The 18,735-nt window shown below is 47.8% G+C and overlaps 1 protein-coding gene across 1 annotated transcript in view; it reads right to left on the reverse strand.

The window, feature by feature from the left end:
* NR2E1 (nuclear receptor subfamily 2 group E member 1) overlaps nt 1-18,494 on the reverse strand; it is a 119,688-nt gene extending 101,194 nt beyond the window's left edge. The window contains exon 1 of the mRNA XM_086925684.1: nt 17,732-18,494. Coding sequence (XP_086781810.1) covers nt 17,732-18,494 — 763 coding nt within the window. The remainder of the gene's footprint in view (nt 1-17,731) is intronic.
* Nucleotides 18,495-18,735: the final 241 nt, after the last annotated feature.

Below are 18,735 nucleotides of genomic sequence, written 5' to 3' on the forward strand. Positions count from 1 at the left end.
CCCGGCGCTGTGCTGCAGCGGAGAATCCCGGCTCTGCCAAGCTACGCGCCGTCTGACCCTGGACGCGGGCTGGGAGTCACCGCACTTACGCGTCTGGGCCCGACTCTGACGGTCTTTTGAGTGACATTCCAATGGAGTCGCCCTCACTGCCGCTGTCTACACGCTCCTTAGGAAACAGCCGCCTCCCGTTCCACTGCGGGCACACGTACATACCCGCAGAGGTGTTTTACTGTGCCGGACTGGGCAGCACTTTAAACATTGTCCTGGTCCAGAACAGCAGGAGTTAGGACGCCCCTGTACCATTAAACGTGCTTCACAAGCACATTGCGGTCCCAATATATATATGTATTTAGTGTCTCAATATATATTTTAATTTTTGGTGTTTTTATAGGGAGCGAACTCGACCCGAAAGTATCAGAGCGCTTTACAAGCGCACCAGTTGCGTTCCAGACGGGCACATTTATTTTGACACGGGGAGATTATGTTGAGCGTCCCTTCCGAGACTCGAACCCTGGTTCCCCAGCTTCGAGGTGGACCGCTCTAGCCGTTAGGCCACATTCTCTATGTGTATAGAGAAAGTGGATAGGTCAGGCTGTCTATTATTTGTGACGCACACATGGTGTCCTATCATAGCTCCCGGCACACTGCGATTTGGCGAGCAATGAGACAGCTCAGTGGGACACTGCTCCTGCTGAGAGGATTTTCTACGATCTGCAGATGATCGGGTGTTAACATTTTTGCAACACTGACTCCGCCTTTCACCCGCTCCCCTTAGAGTGCCATTCTATTCGGTGAGTAGGAACAACCCCGGTTTATAGCGCATGTTTTAGACAAAGGTAAGTTGCAGCTAAATAAAAATAACAGGTCGTTTTTATTTCTTGTCCACGTCTATTCCTCTCTCTCTGCCTGTTCGGAAGGCTGTATCCCAAGGCTGTCTGCCTGTGTTTCTCTTCTCTGCCTGTCTGCCCGAAGGAGAATGCCAGCCCTTAACTCTGCAGACAGACAGTGTCTCTTTTTTATTAAAGGACATGGAGTGCGCAGTCTAAAAACGGTTCCATTAGAATTACTTCTATGTTTGACATTCATTTGCACTGTTATGGAATTCTCCAAAAATGTGAGCGTTCCTTCGGGGAGTCGCGTGAGCGCATTCACGCAGGCAGAGTTCCCTTCAGGGGTAAGCATCCACCTATGGAAATGTGGCGCAAATTTGGTTTTGCACATCTTCCTCGTGGAATATATATAGTATATATATATATATATTTCCTGCGGATGATGCCTTTTTCCCATATCCTCACCAAATATGGACGTGCCCCCTGGCCTTACCTCCCTTACACCTGCCCTTGACAGGAGTTCATTTAGGTGTTTCCTGATGCAGTTTTCCGTGTAAGAGGTGAACCCCAGAAACCTATAAGTTTGTGAATGCTCATCAACTTTTCCAGGCAGGCAGACCCTCTCCGGATCTCCACAGACCCACCTTTCACTCTAAATTTAAAAAGGTGCCGATTCCAATATACTGGAGGTATTTCCATACCTACCAATTCCATTTGTGTAGGGGTGAAATGCAATTTCCCCAGTCTGGTGGAGTCTACCCTGATACCACCTAATCATTCAATGCACAACCACACCAGCTGGATGCAGTATATGTTAAAATGCATAGTACATCTCAGGCATAACCTGTTATCTATATGATAACCTAATACTCAGCTTTGAATATTTATATATGGTATTTTGCTGCACTTTTGTTTACACCTGACTTCTGTGATAATGATCTGTACTACTGTTCTTCAAATTTTTTCTTTAAAAAAAAGTATATTTATATATGTATATATATATATACATACACACAGAAACAAACTGAAACCTATATATCGACGAAAAATAAAATAATGCAGATAAGTACCTGAGAAAACATATATACATATATATATATATATATATATATATATATATATATATATATATATATATATATATATATACACCTTAGTTGCGCAAATAGCTGTCAGTTTTTGCTTTCTCGTTTTTCTTCAAGAATCAGGGCCTTATACGTGAAATATTTCTGACTTCCTCCGATCCACAGATCACACTTTGCATCCAGCCGAATGCGGATATATCCACCAGAGACGAGCATAGAAGATACCCGCCTTTCTGTCTTGGTAGTGAAGCGCGCGGGCATTAATACCACGCGCACGAACACGCGCCGAAAACACTGTCTGAGTATGAAAAGTGATAGGTAGGGGGTAAATTAACAAAAACTGGACTCCTGCGTTTCAAAAATTTGCAACCAGCGGGAATTTTTGTGCAAAACCAGCTCTTTCGCGATTCAGTTACTTGCAACAGACGCTGCATGAGACAGGCCCCTTTTTGACTTTCGCAGAAATGTGATGGTCTGAGGCCGAAGTGCGAGCCTGGCTCGGAGCCGAGCGCCTTTGGAGCGTCTCCGGGGAGCAGCCGGGCCTCCGGGGAGGTACTGATACGAGGCCCGCGGCGGCTGGATGCGGGACTCGCAGCTGAGGGGCCCAGGACTGCGAAGAAGTGTCAGAGGCCAGGACTGTGCGTGAAGACTACCGGCTGCCGAGGGGTCTCTCAACTGGAGTCCAAGGTGTGTGTTTGTGTGCACATAAGTATATGTGTGTGAACATATATGTGTGTGAACATACATGTGTGTATATTTACATGTACTTTCGTTTAGAAACAGTGCAACTGTGAAATATTAAAGAAACTGCTCATACTGTGCAAATTATTGGAAGTTTGCACAGTTTTATTTCACTGTACTGTGATCGAAATATTGACCTGCAAAAACATCACCACCACGATATTGAATATAATTATATTGTGAGCAGTGATGCCCTTTTCGAAATCCCACAAGTGCCTTCCTTAATATAGTGATATTGTATTATAACAATTATATAGCGCTTGCTACCCCAGTGTGGCATGCTGAAGCGCTTGCCCTCAGCTACACCGTGTGGGGTGTGTGTTTGGAGCGGTGTTGTCTTTGTTTTGATCCCATGTGGGAAGTGCCTCACTCTCCATGTCGTGTGTGATGACCACCGAGGGGCAGTTATCGTGTTATGGGACGCAGCGCTTTGAGGCGTGGTGGATGAAGATGTGTGAGAGACAGGCGCACAGTTTATGGTTTTCAGTAATCTGCCAGCTGTGAGCAGCTCTGTGGGCCCCTCTATGGTAGCATGTTCACATCCCCAAATTCCGGTGCTCCCACAGGGTTGTTTATTCGGAGATTTGATGGTTCTCCGTGTGCATGGTAGTTATATTGGACGCAATATTTTTGCGTGTTGCTTATTCGACTGTGATTTGTTTGCCCCCATAGTGACCCTGAGCTGAGGGTTAGCAAGCACAGGCTTATGCAATGTCAGTGGCATAACGAAACTTGAGGGGAAGGGGGCTGCAAAGTACATGGGGGGGGGGGGGGGGGGTGCAGGCTCCAGACCCAGTCCAGAGCTCTCAGGCCAGGGATCTACCAATGCTGGAGGGTCCCCCAGAGCTCGCCCCCCCCCTTCCCCCAGACTGCGGCGGCAATTGTTACACCACTGCATAATGTAATTGCTGTTCATCTACCCACACCGCTACCAATTATGCCATACACTCCCTGAACAACTGTACTTTACCTCAAATTTACCAATTCACATCAACTGGCAATATTTTGATGGGTATGGTTTATATATTACATATATATAATATATATGCATATATTGGTAGATATACTTACATGCCTCACAAGCGTACAGATGTGTGCATGTATATGTAATCTTTGTAAACGGTACACCAGAAAGGGCCAAAATTTAAGGCCATTGAACTAACAACTTTTCTCACAAACTAATTAACTTTAACTACAAAATTGCACTATATGTTATAAGATATGTTATGTTATGTTCATCTATGTTAACTGTCTGTATATCTATGGTTGTACATTAGTCTCTTCGCCTTTTTCAGCGAAAGACATGACAGATTTGTAGTATCTGTATGTAAATTACAGAAAGATATCTACTTTATAGTTATGGGCATGCCACTGGAATTATGTGGCAGGTGAGGCCCAAATTATGTGGTAGGGTTGACTAAATTATGCAGCTAAAAAATACAAATTATAGAGTAATGCAGCACATTTTGTAATAGTATTACTTCATAATTTTGTCATTTTTAACATATTAACACAGTCTTGGTAAAGATTTCACATAATTAGTACCAGTTTAACACGTACATACAGCAATAATCAAAATTAAGCTGACCAGATAACTTTTGTGAAGGGTCTTCGAATGTGCAGCAACACGTGTCAATTAATTTTTAGTAACTTTTGAGCCATCTGAGGTAGAACAAATATTATTTCTGCTTAAAATCTTCAGATTTTATAGCAGATGATGAAGTATGTGGCAAATGCACCAACTGCAGAATTATGTGGAAAAATCTGCAGCCGCAGTATTTCTTAATTCCAGAGGCCCTGGTATGGGCAATTTGTTTAATATACGCATTTTCAGAGTCGGTTATGAAACTGCCCATTTGTTTGGGAGAGTTTAGTTCATAGGACATTCATTTCTGATGTGCCAATAATTGTGTCTGTTACATTCGCAATATTTAATAAACCTGTACAAAGCAAAAACACACACATACACACACGCGCGCGCGCACCCACACATATTTATCATGGTCAAAGGAAATCAGAATTTGTGGTTTCACAAATCATTTCAAGCATAAATTGTCAGAACCACATAAGTTATCGATCGACAATCCATCTGACGCTCAAACTGGCACTTGTAGGCGCTGCCTTCTCCCAGGTTAGCCAGCGACCTGTCTTTGCTGTCTGACCTTTGGGTGGGATGCTGACCACAGAGAAGCTGAGGGGTGCCCTGTTTCACGGGACATCGATTCCTCGCTGTTCGGGGTGCTATACTTGAGGGAGACAGGCTGAGCGGGGTGCGTTGTCCCCTCTGGCAGGTGTCAGTCACACCCAAGACCCTCTCGGGGTGGATGAAATCGGGAGCTCGTAGCTGCTGCCAGGGGCATGTACCTAACAGTGCCTGGAATAATCACTCGGACTTCGGTGTGCTCACTGTGCGTCATTTCTCAGCACCAAGGGCGCGACATGGCTTTGGTTGTCCTGTTTGTTTGGGATACCTTTCGTCCCGTACCAGTGACCTGCCGCGGACATTGTGCTCGGCACCCAGTGGAACCAACCCACAAACTGACCTCTGACTACCCTCAGCCGGGGCAGTGCCCGCGGAACCAATCGCATCTGTTTTTTCGCGGTTTCGCGCATTGCCATCAGCAGCGAAACCCCTGACTTTTCGAACCGTACCTCAGAAACTCGTCCATGGACCAGTGAGTCATATTTCGCATTCCCCGGCCATGAGGCTGCGTGGATTTAGGATTAAATCTGAAAAAATGTGACTTTTAAATTGTTTCTGCTCTCCGTCTCCGCAGGCTTACTCGGGGGCAGCCGGCCCTGGTATGTACCGAGGATTTACTGCGAAAATCCGCTGCCCTCTGAGCTGTTCACACCTCCCTGCGGCTCGAGACGCTGGCGCTACTTTAAAACCATTAATTATGCGGCAAAAAAGGATCATTCCCCTACACGAGTCTGGCGCCGCGGGGTGCCAGTAGGTGCAGGGCAGGAGCCCCCCTGAGTCCCAAAAACGAGGGAATGGGAACCGAACGCGCCCTCCTATCGTAACTTTTAACTTGGAATCAGGTTAGGGGATAAAGCAGCTAATTAGGCCTGACAGTTGGCGGTAACGAGCTTCTGGCCACTGAAACCCAGGAACCAATTTATCAATTATTTTGCACACAAAATGCACCTCCGTACGCTCCAGATCGCGTTGTGAGTGTTTTCACAAGAATACACCAATCAATTCATGAACACTAATATAAAACTGTACAAAAAAGCACACGAACAAATCCGCAAACAAACAAAAACTGATCGAAATAAAGAAACGAATAAAGAAACACGAATGTGAAAGAACTAAGCAATTTAGCAAGAAAATAAAGGGGGGGGGGATTGAAGCCTACAAAAATTGTGAAAGTAAACTAATAGAAAGGATGACAAAACAAAACAATAAACACATGCACAACAAAGAGGAGGAAAGTGAGCCAGTCCAAAAGAAATGGAAAAACAAACAGGCAAAAAAATAAAGCAACTAGTGAGAAAGTAAACACATTTATAACAAACTAAAAGGGACATAAAACAAAGAAGCAAGAAGGTGTCAAGCAGACATGAAGCGCCCTGTGCCATCGCCCTCCACAGAAAGCTCCACGCGCGTTACCCACTTGTTGATCCCGCTGGTTTGCTCATCCTTCCCCTGCTCTTAGCTTCAGATGGACTTCAAGTCTCCCTGGCCCCTCTTCTCGGGGTGTATCCTCACAATTCCTGCTTCCCTGGTCCTTCTGCTGCCCCTCAGAGGCAGTGCCTGCCCGGTAGGGTCCTCTCCGCGGGGGCCTCGTCCACCTCAAGCCGGGGTTACCTCTGGTTGCGCTTCCTTCAGGGACCTCCCTGGTCCTTCCTCAATTTCTTATTTACTGCTCCCCAAAAATAAAGAAAAAAGCCCTTCCTCTGCAGCGGCCCAGGGGTTGCTGCCACCGCGCCTCTGGGTGAGTGTGCGCCCCAGGTGCGAGGGAGGCGCTGGCCGGGCTCCTTGGGGTGAGGCAGAGGCGTCCTGAACTTCACTCCCCTCTCGGTGACTTTCTGCCTCGAGCTGCAGCCCCTGGAATGAGGCTCCGCCGGGAGAGGCGCTGTGACAGGCGAGGGGGAGGCGGGGGCGGGAGGGGGCCGGGGCTCCCTCACTTTCCCCTGCTGTCCCCAACTCCAGGGGGACGTCACCGCCGCCGAGGGGGAGGGAGGGAGGGGGATGCTAATGATCTGAATGAGGCGCCTTCAGTGGCCGCCGCCGGCGGCTCCGGCGAGAAGCCACCCTGTCCTGAGTGCGCACCCGCAGGGGCATGTCTGGGTGAGCGTGTGGGTCAGGTGCGTGTGTGTGTGGGGGTCACAGGTGCCTGCTGTGCACGTGAGGCAGGGTGTGGGTGACAGGTGTGAGTGAGTGGGTGAGGCCGGGTGAGGGTGACATGCACCGGGTGTGGGTGTGTGAAGTGTGAGGCGGCGTGTGCGTGTGGGTGACAGATGCCGGGTGTGTGGGTCACATGTGCCTGATGTACGCATTAGGCAGGGTGTGGGTGACATGTGTGAGTGTGACAAGCGTGAGGCCGGGTGAGGGTGACAGGCACCGGGTGAGGGTGTGTAGGGAAGCGTGTGCGTGACAGGTTCCGGGTGCGTGCGGGTGACAGGTACCCGGTGTGGTAGTCAGGGTGTTGTGGCGGGTGTCCGTGCGTGCGTGAGGCAACGGCCAGACCAGCCCGCCCCAGACTCGAGGACACTAGCCTCTTTTGAACCTCAAAAGAAGTGAAGATTCCCAGCTACGAAAGTTTGTATGCCACTGGACACGGCTGGCATTTTTTGGGCGCGTTAGAAGCGGCTGATGGACAACTTGCCAATATGCGGTTAATAGTACTTTCCGCAAGTTCCCGCATCTCGCTGCGAAAGGGAGCGCAGCGAACTCTCTTTGCACTTTTTCTAAACAAAAGGGTTATGTTTCATTCGCTTTCATTTAATTCCCACGAAGTTGTTCGTGTTTTGCTCCTCATTGGTACCTGTGTCGGTGACTTTGTGTGTTGTTTTTGCTGTGCGTGTTTTACAATCTGCTCGCGTTGATGCGGTGTGTGTTGTGAGCAAAGTGATACACTACACTGAAGATGTGGAAACAGAGGAATGATGAGTTTAAATCATTCGCCCAGGATCACAAAATGTGCTCGATTTGGGAAGCCGGGAGTCAGCCCCGGTCTTTTGCTTCTTCGGTTTGCAGGTTTTCCTTCTGTGAGTGTTTGCATGTGTCTTTCTTGTTGGTTGTGTGTGTTCTTGTATTAACGTGGCGTTTGTGTGTCTTTGCAGGGCTGTATGATGTGAATGTTTCATTGTGTGTGTGTGAAATATACGCTTCAATATGTGCAGTAGTTGTTTAATGTTGTGTTTTTGTGCTTGTAGACTGTGTGAGTGAGGGCCTGTGGAGTTTTTGTATGTGAATATGTGGTGTGCATTTGCTTGTATTATGAATTGTGTGTATAGTTGTTGTAATACAATACAATATATAACTTTCTTATGCACTTTGAATAGTGTATAAAGGTGTGTTTATTTGGCATTTTTTGTGGGTGCAGTGTAGTGCGTTTAATTCATTCATACATTAGATCGACGGCTCGCGTAAAATCTTAGCTTCCATCAGAAAGGGCATTTTATGGAGGGCTTCCGTTTTGGCGCGCTCGGACTAGTGTCCCCCAAAGTGCCGCAAGCCCCCGGGCAACCACGAATGTTCAAGCCATGTCTGGTCACTCCTGGTCTAATAAGGCTCCAAGCAAGACGTTTCGGGTCACACTGCAGCGCCCCTTGTCTCTGCTGCGCGTCACAGGCAACGACTAGAGCGCCAGGACGCTAAAACTGCTGAACGTGACGTCCGCATTTGTCTGTCTTACGCAAATAGCGTGCTTCACATTTATTTGTTAGAATTTTTTTTAAATAAAAGCTGTATTTACTAATTTATTAATTTTAACGTGTTTAATGTATAGTTTAACTAAAGCTTCGGCAGTTGTTGTAACATTCACTTCAACAATGTGGGTGCGTGTTCGTGATTCTATTTACTCTCTCTCCCCCTCTCTCTGTCTCTCTCTTTCTCTCTGTCCCTTGCCCTCTCTCTCTATCTCTTCCTCCCTCTCTCTTTTCTCAAGAATGTCTCTTGCTTGCCTTTCACAATGTTCACCACCTGCCCACTTGATTAACAACCAACCACTGCTTCGATCACTGGTGATACCTATTGATAAAAAGATACACCTCACTTCTGGTATACTATCCAAACCACTAAACACTATATATTCTGCAGAACCAAGACCCCGCCGCAATTATGATTGATTCACCTGCCCCTCGACCCCCTCCCCCCCCCCCCTCTCCCCGTGCATCTGTTGCTGCAGACCACCGTAAAAGAGCCTGGCCAGCAACGACTCTGCCCTCAGGGTCCTGTCCTGTCCTTGGCCCAAGTCCCCGCTGCACTTAGCTTATAGCACCCCCCCCCCCCCCCCGGATGAGAAGACAGATTCACACGTGCTTTTACTCCCTAAAACCGCTGTCAATGCCCATCGGTAGCAGTAGCGTGCGTGTGTGTATGGGGGAAGGGGGCGGTGTTTACTGGCAGGACCACCGTTGGCCCGGGCACGTAAGTTCATCCCTCAAATACTATTACCTGAAACGGAAAACACACGTGGGCGTGCTTCCGCCTTGCAGGACTTGTTGCCCCTCCCCTGTAATATCTCACTCCAGTCTGTTCCCCATGGCCTTCCCATCGAGCCCTGCGCGCGCAGAGGGCACCTTCTGTAGGCGCTTCTGTGCATTCGCTTCCTGCACCTGTGAGGTAACGAGCAAAATGATGGGGCTCCCCTGCAGAATGTGATGAGGGCCCCCCTACTCCCCCATTCTCACCCCCTGCTCCACAGAGGCCGCGCACGCACCTGGCCTGCACCTCAGTTAACACCACCAAACCACATTAGGCTGACATGCGCAGTGCAAAGTACCATTTTCCATACTTGCACATCCCTTATCGTGTTCAGTTCTCATGTGGACCTAAAGGCATGGCGCAAATTATTTAGGACAGACGGAATTATTTCTAAAAGGCAAGATACGTGCCAAAAAGACACCGTGGGGCAGATTTAAAAATAACTGGCGCATCCCTGCATATCACCAGGGATGCGCCAGTTATTGTGCGCCGCAGCGTCGCCACCCTGGATGCGCCGCATTTACAATGCGACGCACCATGGGGCAAAAACGGCACAGATGCGTCACACATATGTGCCGTAAAAGCTGCGCATTTCTGGAGTTGCGTTGCATCGTAGATTTCACTCAGTGACTTTTGGGAGGCGTTCCTGCGCTGGAACGCCCCCCCCCCCCCTCAGCGACGGAACGCCTTCTTCTGGCGCAGGGCTCTACATCGTGACGCATCTGGGAGATGCGTCACGTTGTAAATACCCTGCACCATGGCGCATCTTTTGTGCCACCGCTGTGTCACAAAAGTGACGCAACAGCGGCGTAAAAGAGGCGCAGGGGGCTTGTCAATCTGTCCCACTGTGTCTAAGGTCTTCGCAAGGGGGGAAGACCCCCGCTGTTGCGCACTGCAGGCCCGGCAGTTGTTCCAGGGTGTGCATTGCAGCCTGAGTTCAGCAGCAGTCTTCCGCCCCACTGTGTGCTCTGGGGCAATTTACCTCTAGGTCAGTGTCATCGGAGGGCTTGTCCAAACTTGGCATCGCGGGTTGTCGACCCTGGGTGCTTTATAAGAAACACTACCAAGTGCGGGACGTCTGGCACGAACCCTTTCTTCGTGCCCTGCCGTGGCGTGTAATGAGATACGCCATAAAACACAGTGCACGGGCACCTCCACTCTGAGAGGCAAGCAGGCGGACCCTTAGAGCGCCAACTCTCCCCCAAAACTTCGCCACAGACGGCTACAGTGCGTAGGTTTAACCTCGGCAGCTTACTGCACGCGCTCCCCACCATGCGCTGAATATAATGCCATTGCCAAGCACGTAATGTGGCGTTCAAATGCATAACCGATTCATCGATTTTACTCTGCGTCACACTTCTTACAGTGTTTGGATTCTGTTTTCTGATGCAAATTAATAGTTGCAATAAATACAGGTTATCCTCAACTAAAGACACTTATAATCAACTAAAATGTTCGACCACACGAACCCGTTTCTTTCATGGTTTATGTCACCTAAATACCTTTAAGTGATTTTCAAGCCCAATGTGAGCCAATGAGAGTTCAGCACCATGGATAGCCGCAGAACAGTCCCGAGAGGTACAGATTTGCGTCCCACTCGAACTAAGATGGCGGCCCTAGATTTCAGATTCTGACAGTGCAATAGGGATATCGGCTTTTAGTCCTCCAGGGGCTACGTTTTTTTGTGGGGTTGTTTTGGAAAAGAGGCAAAAGTTAAATGAACATATTGCCATTTGTTACAGGTTGGTCCTGCAGTGTTGATCAAAAGCCACGAGGCAGGGCGCAGTTTCTTGTTCCCCAAAATAATCCAAGGGCGGCACACCCCTTGGCTTGGCTCGGTAGTGGTCTGACCCGCCCTCAGTGTAGGCGCATATAGTGCTGACTGCTCCATGCAGCACTATTCCCCAATAGTGCTCAGTCTGGTGTTTCATCAAACACACAAAAGGTGATGGGAGGAATGGTCGCAATTTGTCTGCCCCCTGGTATTTAGTCGGGTAGCATTCCAGCATATCATTCTTTTGCCCGTCATGCATCCCCAGAATAGACTCAGCCATATTTAAATCGGTCTTGGCCCTGCTAGGAAAAGTCCAACACAACTGCCATGCCAGGTTCCTCCTGGCAAACACAACCAACCCAAGACCAGTTTTGGCAAGACTGACCATCTCCAGTGGGGTGCAGCTTGGTTCCAGTTCCATCTGGTGCTTACCTGTTCAAGAAGTGCTGTGACCCCTATCGACACAATGACTTGGTAAGCAAAACTCTTTATTGGTAGACACACAACTGTTTGTGAATTACTTTTGTCAGAAATGGAGGGGCGGGGATGCATCAGGAGATTATTTCTTTCTTTCTTTTAGGAGAAGGTCAACAGCGCTGACATCTTCCAAGAGGGCTCTAGCACTTTGCAAAAGAGTATAGAAGTATTCAGCGGTGGCCCCCTCATTAGGGCAGAGGAGTGTCACCCCCTAGCTGCCAATGCAGCAAAAGTGAAAAATAAAATGGTAATAAAACGAATTACCGTTATATTTTTCACTGCTCCCAGCCCAAGCAGTGTTTGGGGTCGGGCATTGCTGTTGACTGGCAGCAGGGGAATGGTGCTCACTCCACCAGTTTACCCTTTGCAAGTCAATTTGTCCGGTTGTTTTGCGACGGCCAGCCTGACATGCGCACTGTAAACCGCTCCACCCAACTGTCTCAGACAGTTTGGTGGAGAGCTGGCACAGGTCTTAGTTTTTGATATGTGAGGGAGATTGCTTTGCGGGTCATATGCTCTTCCAACTCTATTTTCTAGTGTTGACGACACTGGGAGGTCTGCAACCAGAGAATGGGAACATCTCTGCCCCAGACCAGAGATCCCCAACCTTGGAGAGTCCTATAAGGTCCCACTTGTTAAAGCCAGGTCTTATTCCCATCGTGCCCAATAGTTCCGAATCCCACAAGGGGGTCGTCTGGGTGATCCTATTCCCCCACCCCAGATAAGTACATTTTTAATTTAAAAAAAATCTTTTTGGCCCTCACTGGGTTCAGCTCCCGGTCCACTCAACGCCCCTCCAGTGTTGAGTGTCACCGCCTGCCACAGAATCAGGTACACAACATATACTTGTATTTACAGGGTAAGAGAATGAGATGCACGTAAAAGATAGTACAGAAGCATACGCTATAGGCACAGCATACATGCAGGTAGAGGGCATAACTGTCTGACAGGGTATAGGTTATGGGTACAACATAGGTACAGGTTAAAAAATCACCACAGCATAGCAGGTCGGGATTGACAATGATATCATTAGGGGCTAGGTAGCCAAACTCATGTGTTTTTAAGTATTTTTCTTGTTGTTCGGCCACAGAGGTAAGTATTGGACCATGTTGCTATATGGTGAAGAGGGAGAAGTAGGTTTTCACTAGAAAGTGTCTTGGTATTTCATAAATCAGTGGTTTTTCAGTCTGTTTTTGATGGGTTTGAGAAAAGATGGGTCTGGTCTGACACCTAATGGGATGCCATCCCAACCCATAGGGTCACACCTGAGGACGCTTGTGTTAGGGGGTACGTTTTCTTACAGCACATTGTTTATTTGTGCTGCAGAGATATTTTCGCTTACCTGGTAAAATTAGTTTACTTTTCAGGTCGTGGGATTTTCAGTTTCAAGGCTTTGATGGTATTGTAGGCAGATGTGAACACACAGCATGCGTGGAACAGAGTATTGGAGTTTAATGAGTGTTCCTGTGATATGTTCTAACGTCCTCTAGGTCACCAGTCTTGTAGCAGCATGAAGGATGGCTTTCAGAGAGCTGTCCGGATGGCAGGGAGGCCAATGAGGATGGAAATCCCGTAGTTTAGTATGGGCATCTCCAATGCATGTACGAACTTTTTAAGGTCATAATTGATAGTGAGTTCCTTTCTTTTGCAACTGATTTTATAGGGTTTTCCAGATTCAGTTTGTCACCCAGGATGAGTAGAGATCTAATCTTTTCTGGTGCGAAAATCAATGTTTGTCTATGTGGTTTTCAGTAGGCTCATGTGAATTTTTAATTACCCTAGTTTAATTTGTATAATTTTGCTAATTTTGCTAACGCGATTTAGACGTAATGCCCTAGAATACGCTATTACACCACAACGCCAAAGAAAATTTGCACTCGGGGAAAAATTCTTACCGCGAGAAACACCAAAAACAAGGTGATCCTCAAAAACTCGAGCAGTATTGTACAAATGCGAGCAGCAGTTCTTTAATGCAAGTGGTCAAAATACATTTCAGGTTGATTTTCCCCCCATGTGGACATTACAGGTAATTTATTTAGCACAACATGCATTTTCCTTTTATTATTTTTTTTTAGAGGAAGGCAAGTGCCGTAGAGACTGGGAGGCTACTGAACACATATTACCAATTTCCTGTTCATGTCCTGAAGACTCCTCCCTCTGCTTTTGTCTGCCCTTGGTCATTTTGGATTTGAATTTTAGGGGGGAAGCATAACTCACGTTTTGCATCCAATGGCTGCAGCATCCATACCTTTGAAAATTAACTTTTTGGGAAAAATCAAGTAAGTTCAATGAAGTAATTTACACAATTTGTTGTTTAAGGTAAGACAGGAAGCATTATTTTGTTAATTTTTTGTTGCTGGACGGCAAGGAGTTTTGGAGTTGGGCCCATGTGGGATTACATTTTTTTAAGGGATAATGTCTACATTTTTGGGATGATGGAGATCAGGGGTTGAATATGCATTTTCTCAATCTCCTAGTTGTGTGAATTTTATCCAGATTCTTTCTTCATACTCTTTTGCATTTTATTCTTTGGGGCCTAGTCTGCTGTAGGCCTTGGATGTATTTTTTTAAATGTATTTTTCACATTCTCACTGCATGATTGCTAGAGATATTTTTTATTATTTTAGTAGCTTATAGTTGGCCTTGCATTCATGCCAAATGTAGTTTTTTTTGGCTACATATGCCTTTTGGTGGATGTTTGACCAAAAGATTGAGTTATTACTAATATTGTTGTAAAAAATATAGTTTTGAATAATATAGTTGTATATTAAGTAGCTTAAAAATATATATTTGGAGTATTATAAGTTTTATAGGTTTTTAATGTTTTTTGAATAAAATGTTTAAATGTTTTAGATTTAGATATTCTAATAGATAATATTTTTATATTATACTTAAAAGTGTTATGTATTGGTTTAGGGTGTTTATTTTGGTAGCAGAATATAAGACATATAGGGGTAAAGGCTGGGGCTCTTTAAAAAAAGTATATTTAAGATTTTACACAATCTAAAAAAATATGTGGTGCTTTTAACTGTAATGCAAATTTTATTTTCAAAATGTGTTACTAGAAGTTTTTTAAATAATATTGTTTCTATGTAAAATTCTTAGAGCCTCATTACGATGCCAGTCGGACGAGCATCTGACTGGCATAGTGTCGGAAACGGGACTGCCCGACAAGGAGTCAGAGGTCCTGCATTCTGAATAAAGATGCAACCACCTTCACAGCGGTCGTAAAGTGTATGGTTACTATTGCGGCTTGTGCTGTGGGTCACAGCACAAGCAGCAATACCAAACATGCACTTTATAAACATCCCTGCACTGTGTGGCATGGTGCAGGGATGTGTAGGGGACACCATAGGTCCCCCAAGGCTTCATAGTGGAGACCACAGAGGGAGGGATGGGCCCTGCTAGGGGCCCCCAAAGTCCGTTTACACCTGCCTTTCTATGGTGGTTGGACCTCTATAGAAAGGCAGACCAAAAGGGATATCGTAATCCCTCAGGCGGTGCCTGAGCTGGCACCGTCCTTAATGTAGGGAATACATACGACCTCTGTGCTGCCTGGCTCCTTGAGGCTGTCGGAACAGTAGCGGTCGGTCCCTCTGCCTGCTGCCTCCGATCACCGCATTGAATGTGGTGGGGTCAGACTGCAGGGGCAGATGATGGTTGGACTGCAACCGATGACTGGTTGGTTTTGGTCCGACAGACATTGCAATGAGGCCCTTTGTTTTTATTTAGAATAATGTATAAAATAATTTCAACAAAATATTTTTTCATGTATTTTATAAATAAAATATATATTTTTGTAAAATTCTTTTTATTAACAAAATAAATCAACAGTACAGTACACAAACATTGACCAGGGTGTATTGGGTGTCCACTGTTACATATTCCGACAATAACAGCAAGGGATTTAAGAAGAAGGAAACAGGCCTAGGAGTCCTCCCGGTCCATGACCGTAGGTTCGAGTTCCGGCGGCTCGCATATATCACCGCGGTAGGCATTCCAGGTTCCCCATATCTTGATCCATTTGCGGGGTCGCCCCCTGGATACATACACTGACTTCTCACGAAACATACACCAGTCACGATCTTCCATCCACTTCCTTACCCGAGGTGCCCGAGAGGCACCCCAGAGCTGCGCTATGTTTCGTTTAGCAATCGCACACGCGAGAGCCACCCAGACCTTACCATGGCTTGGCAGGTCCGTAGGCTCCCACACATTCAATAAGCATCTCCTGGCCTCCACCTCGACACTCACCCCCCATACTTCACTCATTTTTGTGTGTATCTTGGTCCAGAAGTCACGGACCCTCTCACACTCCCACAATATGTGCAGGAACGTTCCAGGCATCCCACACCCTCTTCGGCAGTCAGCGGACCCAGCCAGGCCCATCCTCTGCAACCCCGGACCCGTGACATAGGAGCGATGTAAGATACTAAGTTGGACCAACCGGAGCCTCATAGGGACCGCCACTTCCTTGGGGACGTCACCGCCTCCCTCCAGTCCTCGTCATCCAGAAAAAAGCCATCAGCAACCCACTGTCCACGCAACACCACCAAGGGGTCCTCAGTATGGTTAATCAACTTGCTATACGTTAAGGAGATCGCCCTAGTGGGTACTAGACCATCGAGTAAACGATCCTCCAGTGGAGAGGCCACTGGAAGCGTCTCACCTCTGGGGACAACGGCACCCAAAGCATGACTGATCTGAAGGTACCTAAACCGTTCTGTCTCATTCAGCTGATGCTTGGCCTGCAATTCCTCAAATGTCAGCACCCTGTCCTTACCCCATATATCTCGAACCTGGGTTATACCGATCATGTCCCAACAACCAAACCCCTAGGTTTTCCAGAGCATCCCCAACATCTCAGAACTCCACAGGGAAGTAGCCAATGTCAAGCGACCAGCCCATTTGAGGTCTCCATTGGCCTCATGCCATACTCTTGTGGAGATCGAGGGAGGCTCCACCAACGGGAACCGACCACGCTTCGCGTATAGAACACGGGTGTACTCTCCCCCCGGCACTTGGCTGCGGTCCATTGCATATCCGGGGTCCACCGGAGAGCCGTATATAGTGTGATTTATGGGGGCCAGCTGAGACGCCCAATAGTATTTCCGAATATTGGGCAAACTGATGCCGCCGTCGTACCATGGCAGCATCAATTTCGACAGAGCAATGCGCGGCCTCCCCTCCCACAGAAGGCTACGTTGCAAAGACTCAATCTCGTTGAAGTAAGACTGCGGCACAGGGTCGAAGGAATTCTGCAGTGCGTATAAGAATCGCGGGAGAGCCATCATTATAAAAAGGACAGCCCGGCCCAAGAGAGAGAGTGGGAGCGTCTTCCACCGCGCCACGTCCGACCGGAGTGTAGCTAAGGGAGGCAACAGATTCAACCGGAAACGCACCTTGGGGTCACTAGAAATCTGGATCCCGAGATAGTGAAAGCTAACCAATTCCAGTCTCACAGGGCAGTTCTCAGGTACTCTAGGGGGGTCTCCGTTCAACACAAAAAAGACGGACTTCCCCCAATTAATCGCAAATCCCGAATACCTGCCGAAGATGGCCAGAACATCCATAAAAACAATAAGGGAACTCCGTGGGGAGGTCAAGTATAGCAAGATATCATCAGCGTAAAGCGAAATCTTGTCCTCCCAGTCCGCGGTCCAACGCAGCCCTCTGATTGAGCGGTCCCACCGCACCCAAGCTGCAAGCGGTTCCAAAGCCAAAGCGAACAAAAGGGGCGAGAGGGGACATCACTGTCTCGTTCCCCGTCCGAGAGAAAAATCACACGATATATGGTTGTTCACGACCACGCGAGACATGGGGGCCGAATATAGAAGACGGACCCAGCCTAAAAATACAGGGCCAAACCCCAGCTTTGTCAAAACCGCAAAAAGGTAGGGCCACTCCACCCGGTCAAAAGTCATAGTAGCGTCAAGCGACAACAAAACTGCTGGTTCATGGATGTGGGACACGCCCGCCACCACACCATGCAGCCGACGGAGATTAAGTGCGGTATTCCGCCGGGGCATAAAACCGGATTGATCTGGATGGATCACGGTCGAGATAACTTTTATCAGTCGGGTGGCTAGCAGTTTGGCCAGGATCTTGGGCTCCGCGTTCAACAAAGAAATAGGGCGATACGAGGAGCAGTCTAGTCTGGGCTTACCCTCCTTATAATTTACTACAATGTTGGCAACTCGTTGGTCATAGGGCAACATCCCCCGATCCCGGCTTTCCGTGTACATGTCCTTCAGATATGGGGCCAATCGGTCTGCATGTGGCTTAAACAACTCGATGGGAAGACAGTTGGGGCCCGAAGCCTTACCAGAGGGGACCCCTCTTATAGCCATAGCCACCTCATCGTTAGTGAGGGCGGAGTCCAGCAATTCCCTATGATCGTCTGACAATGCGGGCATCGGTATATCACAAATCATGTCGGCGTTTTTGATCTCAGTAAACGTTCCAACAGCAGTATACACCTCCTCATAATATCGCGCAAATTCCTGGACTATCAACTGAGGATCCGACGTGACCGCGGGACCCACGTTCAGTTCAGGCACCAAACGAGACCCCCAGTCCCCCTTTTCCAACCAGGCGATCAACTTCCCCTCCTTATCACCGTGCTCATAGATCCTACTCTGTGTTGAGGCGAGCAGCGCCTTCGCACCTTCGCGCGTCATTGACTTATATTCATCCCGGAGCAGCCCGAGGCGATGGCTCGCCGCCGGGTCACTCCCGGAGGAAGCTGCATTTTCTAAGGCCACAAGCTCCTCCTCCACTCTATCCAATTCCTCCCTCCTCTTCTTCTTCTGCCCGGAGACAAGGGAGAGGGCCTCCCCTCTTATTACGGTCTTATACGCTTCCCAGAGGGAACACCTCGATGTGACCGAACCTTCGTTTTCGCGGAAAAAATTATCTGTGACCCGCATAAGTTCCTTTTTAACCACAGGGTCTTTCAGACGCCATGCACTTATGGGAGCTATTCTACCAACATCGCCCTGCCCTAAACACAGCCAAAGCCAGATCGGCGAGTGGTCAGAGACTCCCCTCGCCAGGTGGGCCGCTTCTCTGATTAAGGTCGCCTGGGCCGCCGGCAAAAGCACATGATCAATTCTAGAGAGGGAATGGTGCGCCGCAGAGGCATGTGTATACTCAGTGGCATCTGGATGT

This window comes from Lissotriton vulgaris, chromosome 6, assembly GCF_964263255.1.
Source record: "Lissotriton vulgaris chromosome 6, aLisVul1.2, whole genome shotgun sequence".
NCBI classification, from domain to species: Eukaryota; Metazoa; Chordata; class Amphibia; order Caudata; family Salamandridae; genus Lissotriton; species Lissotriton vulgaris.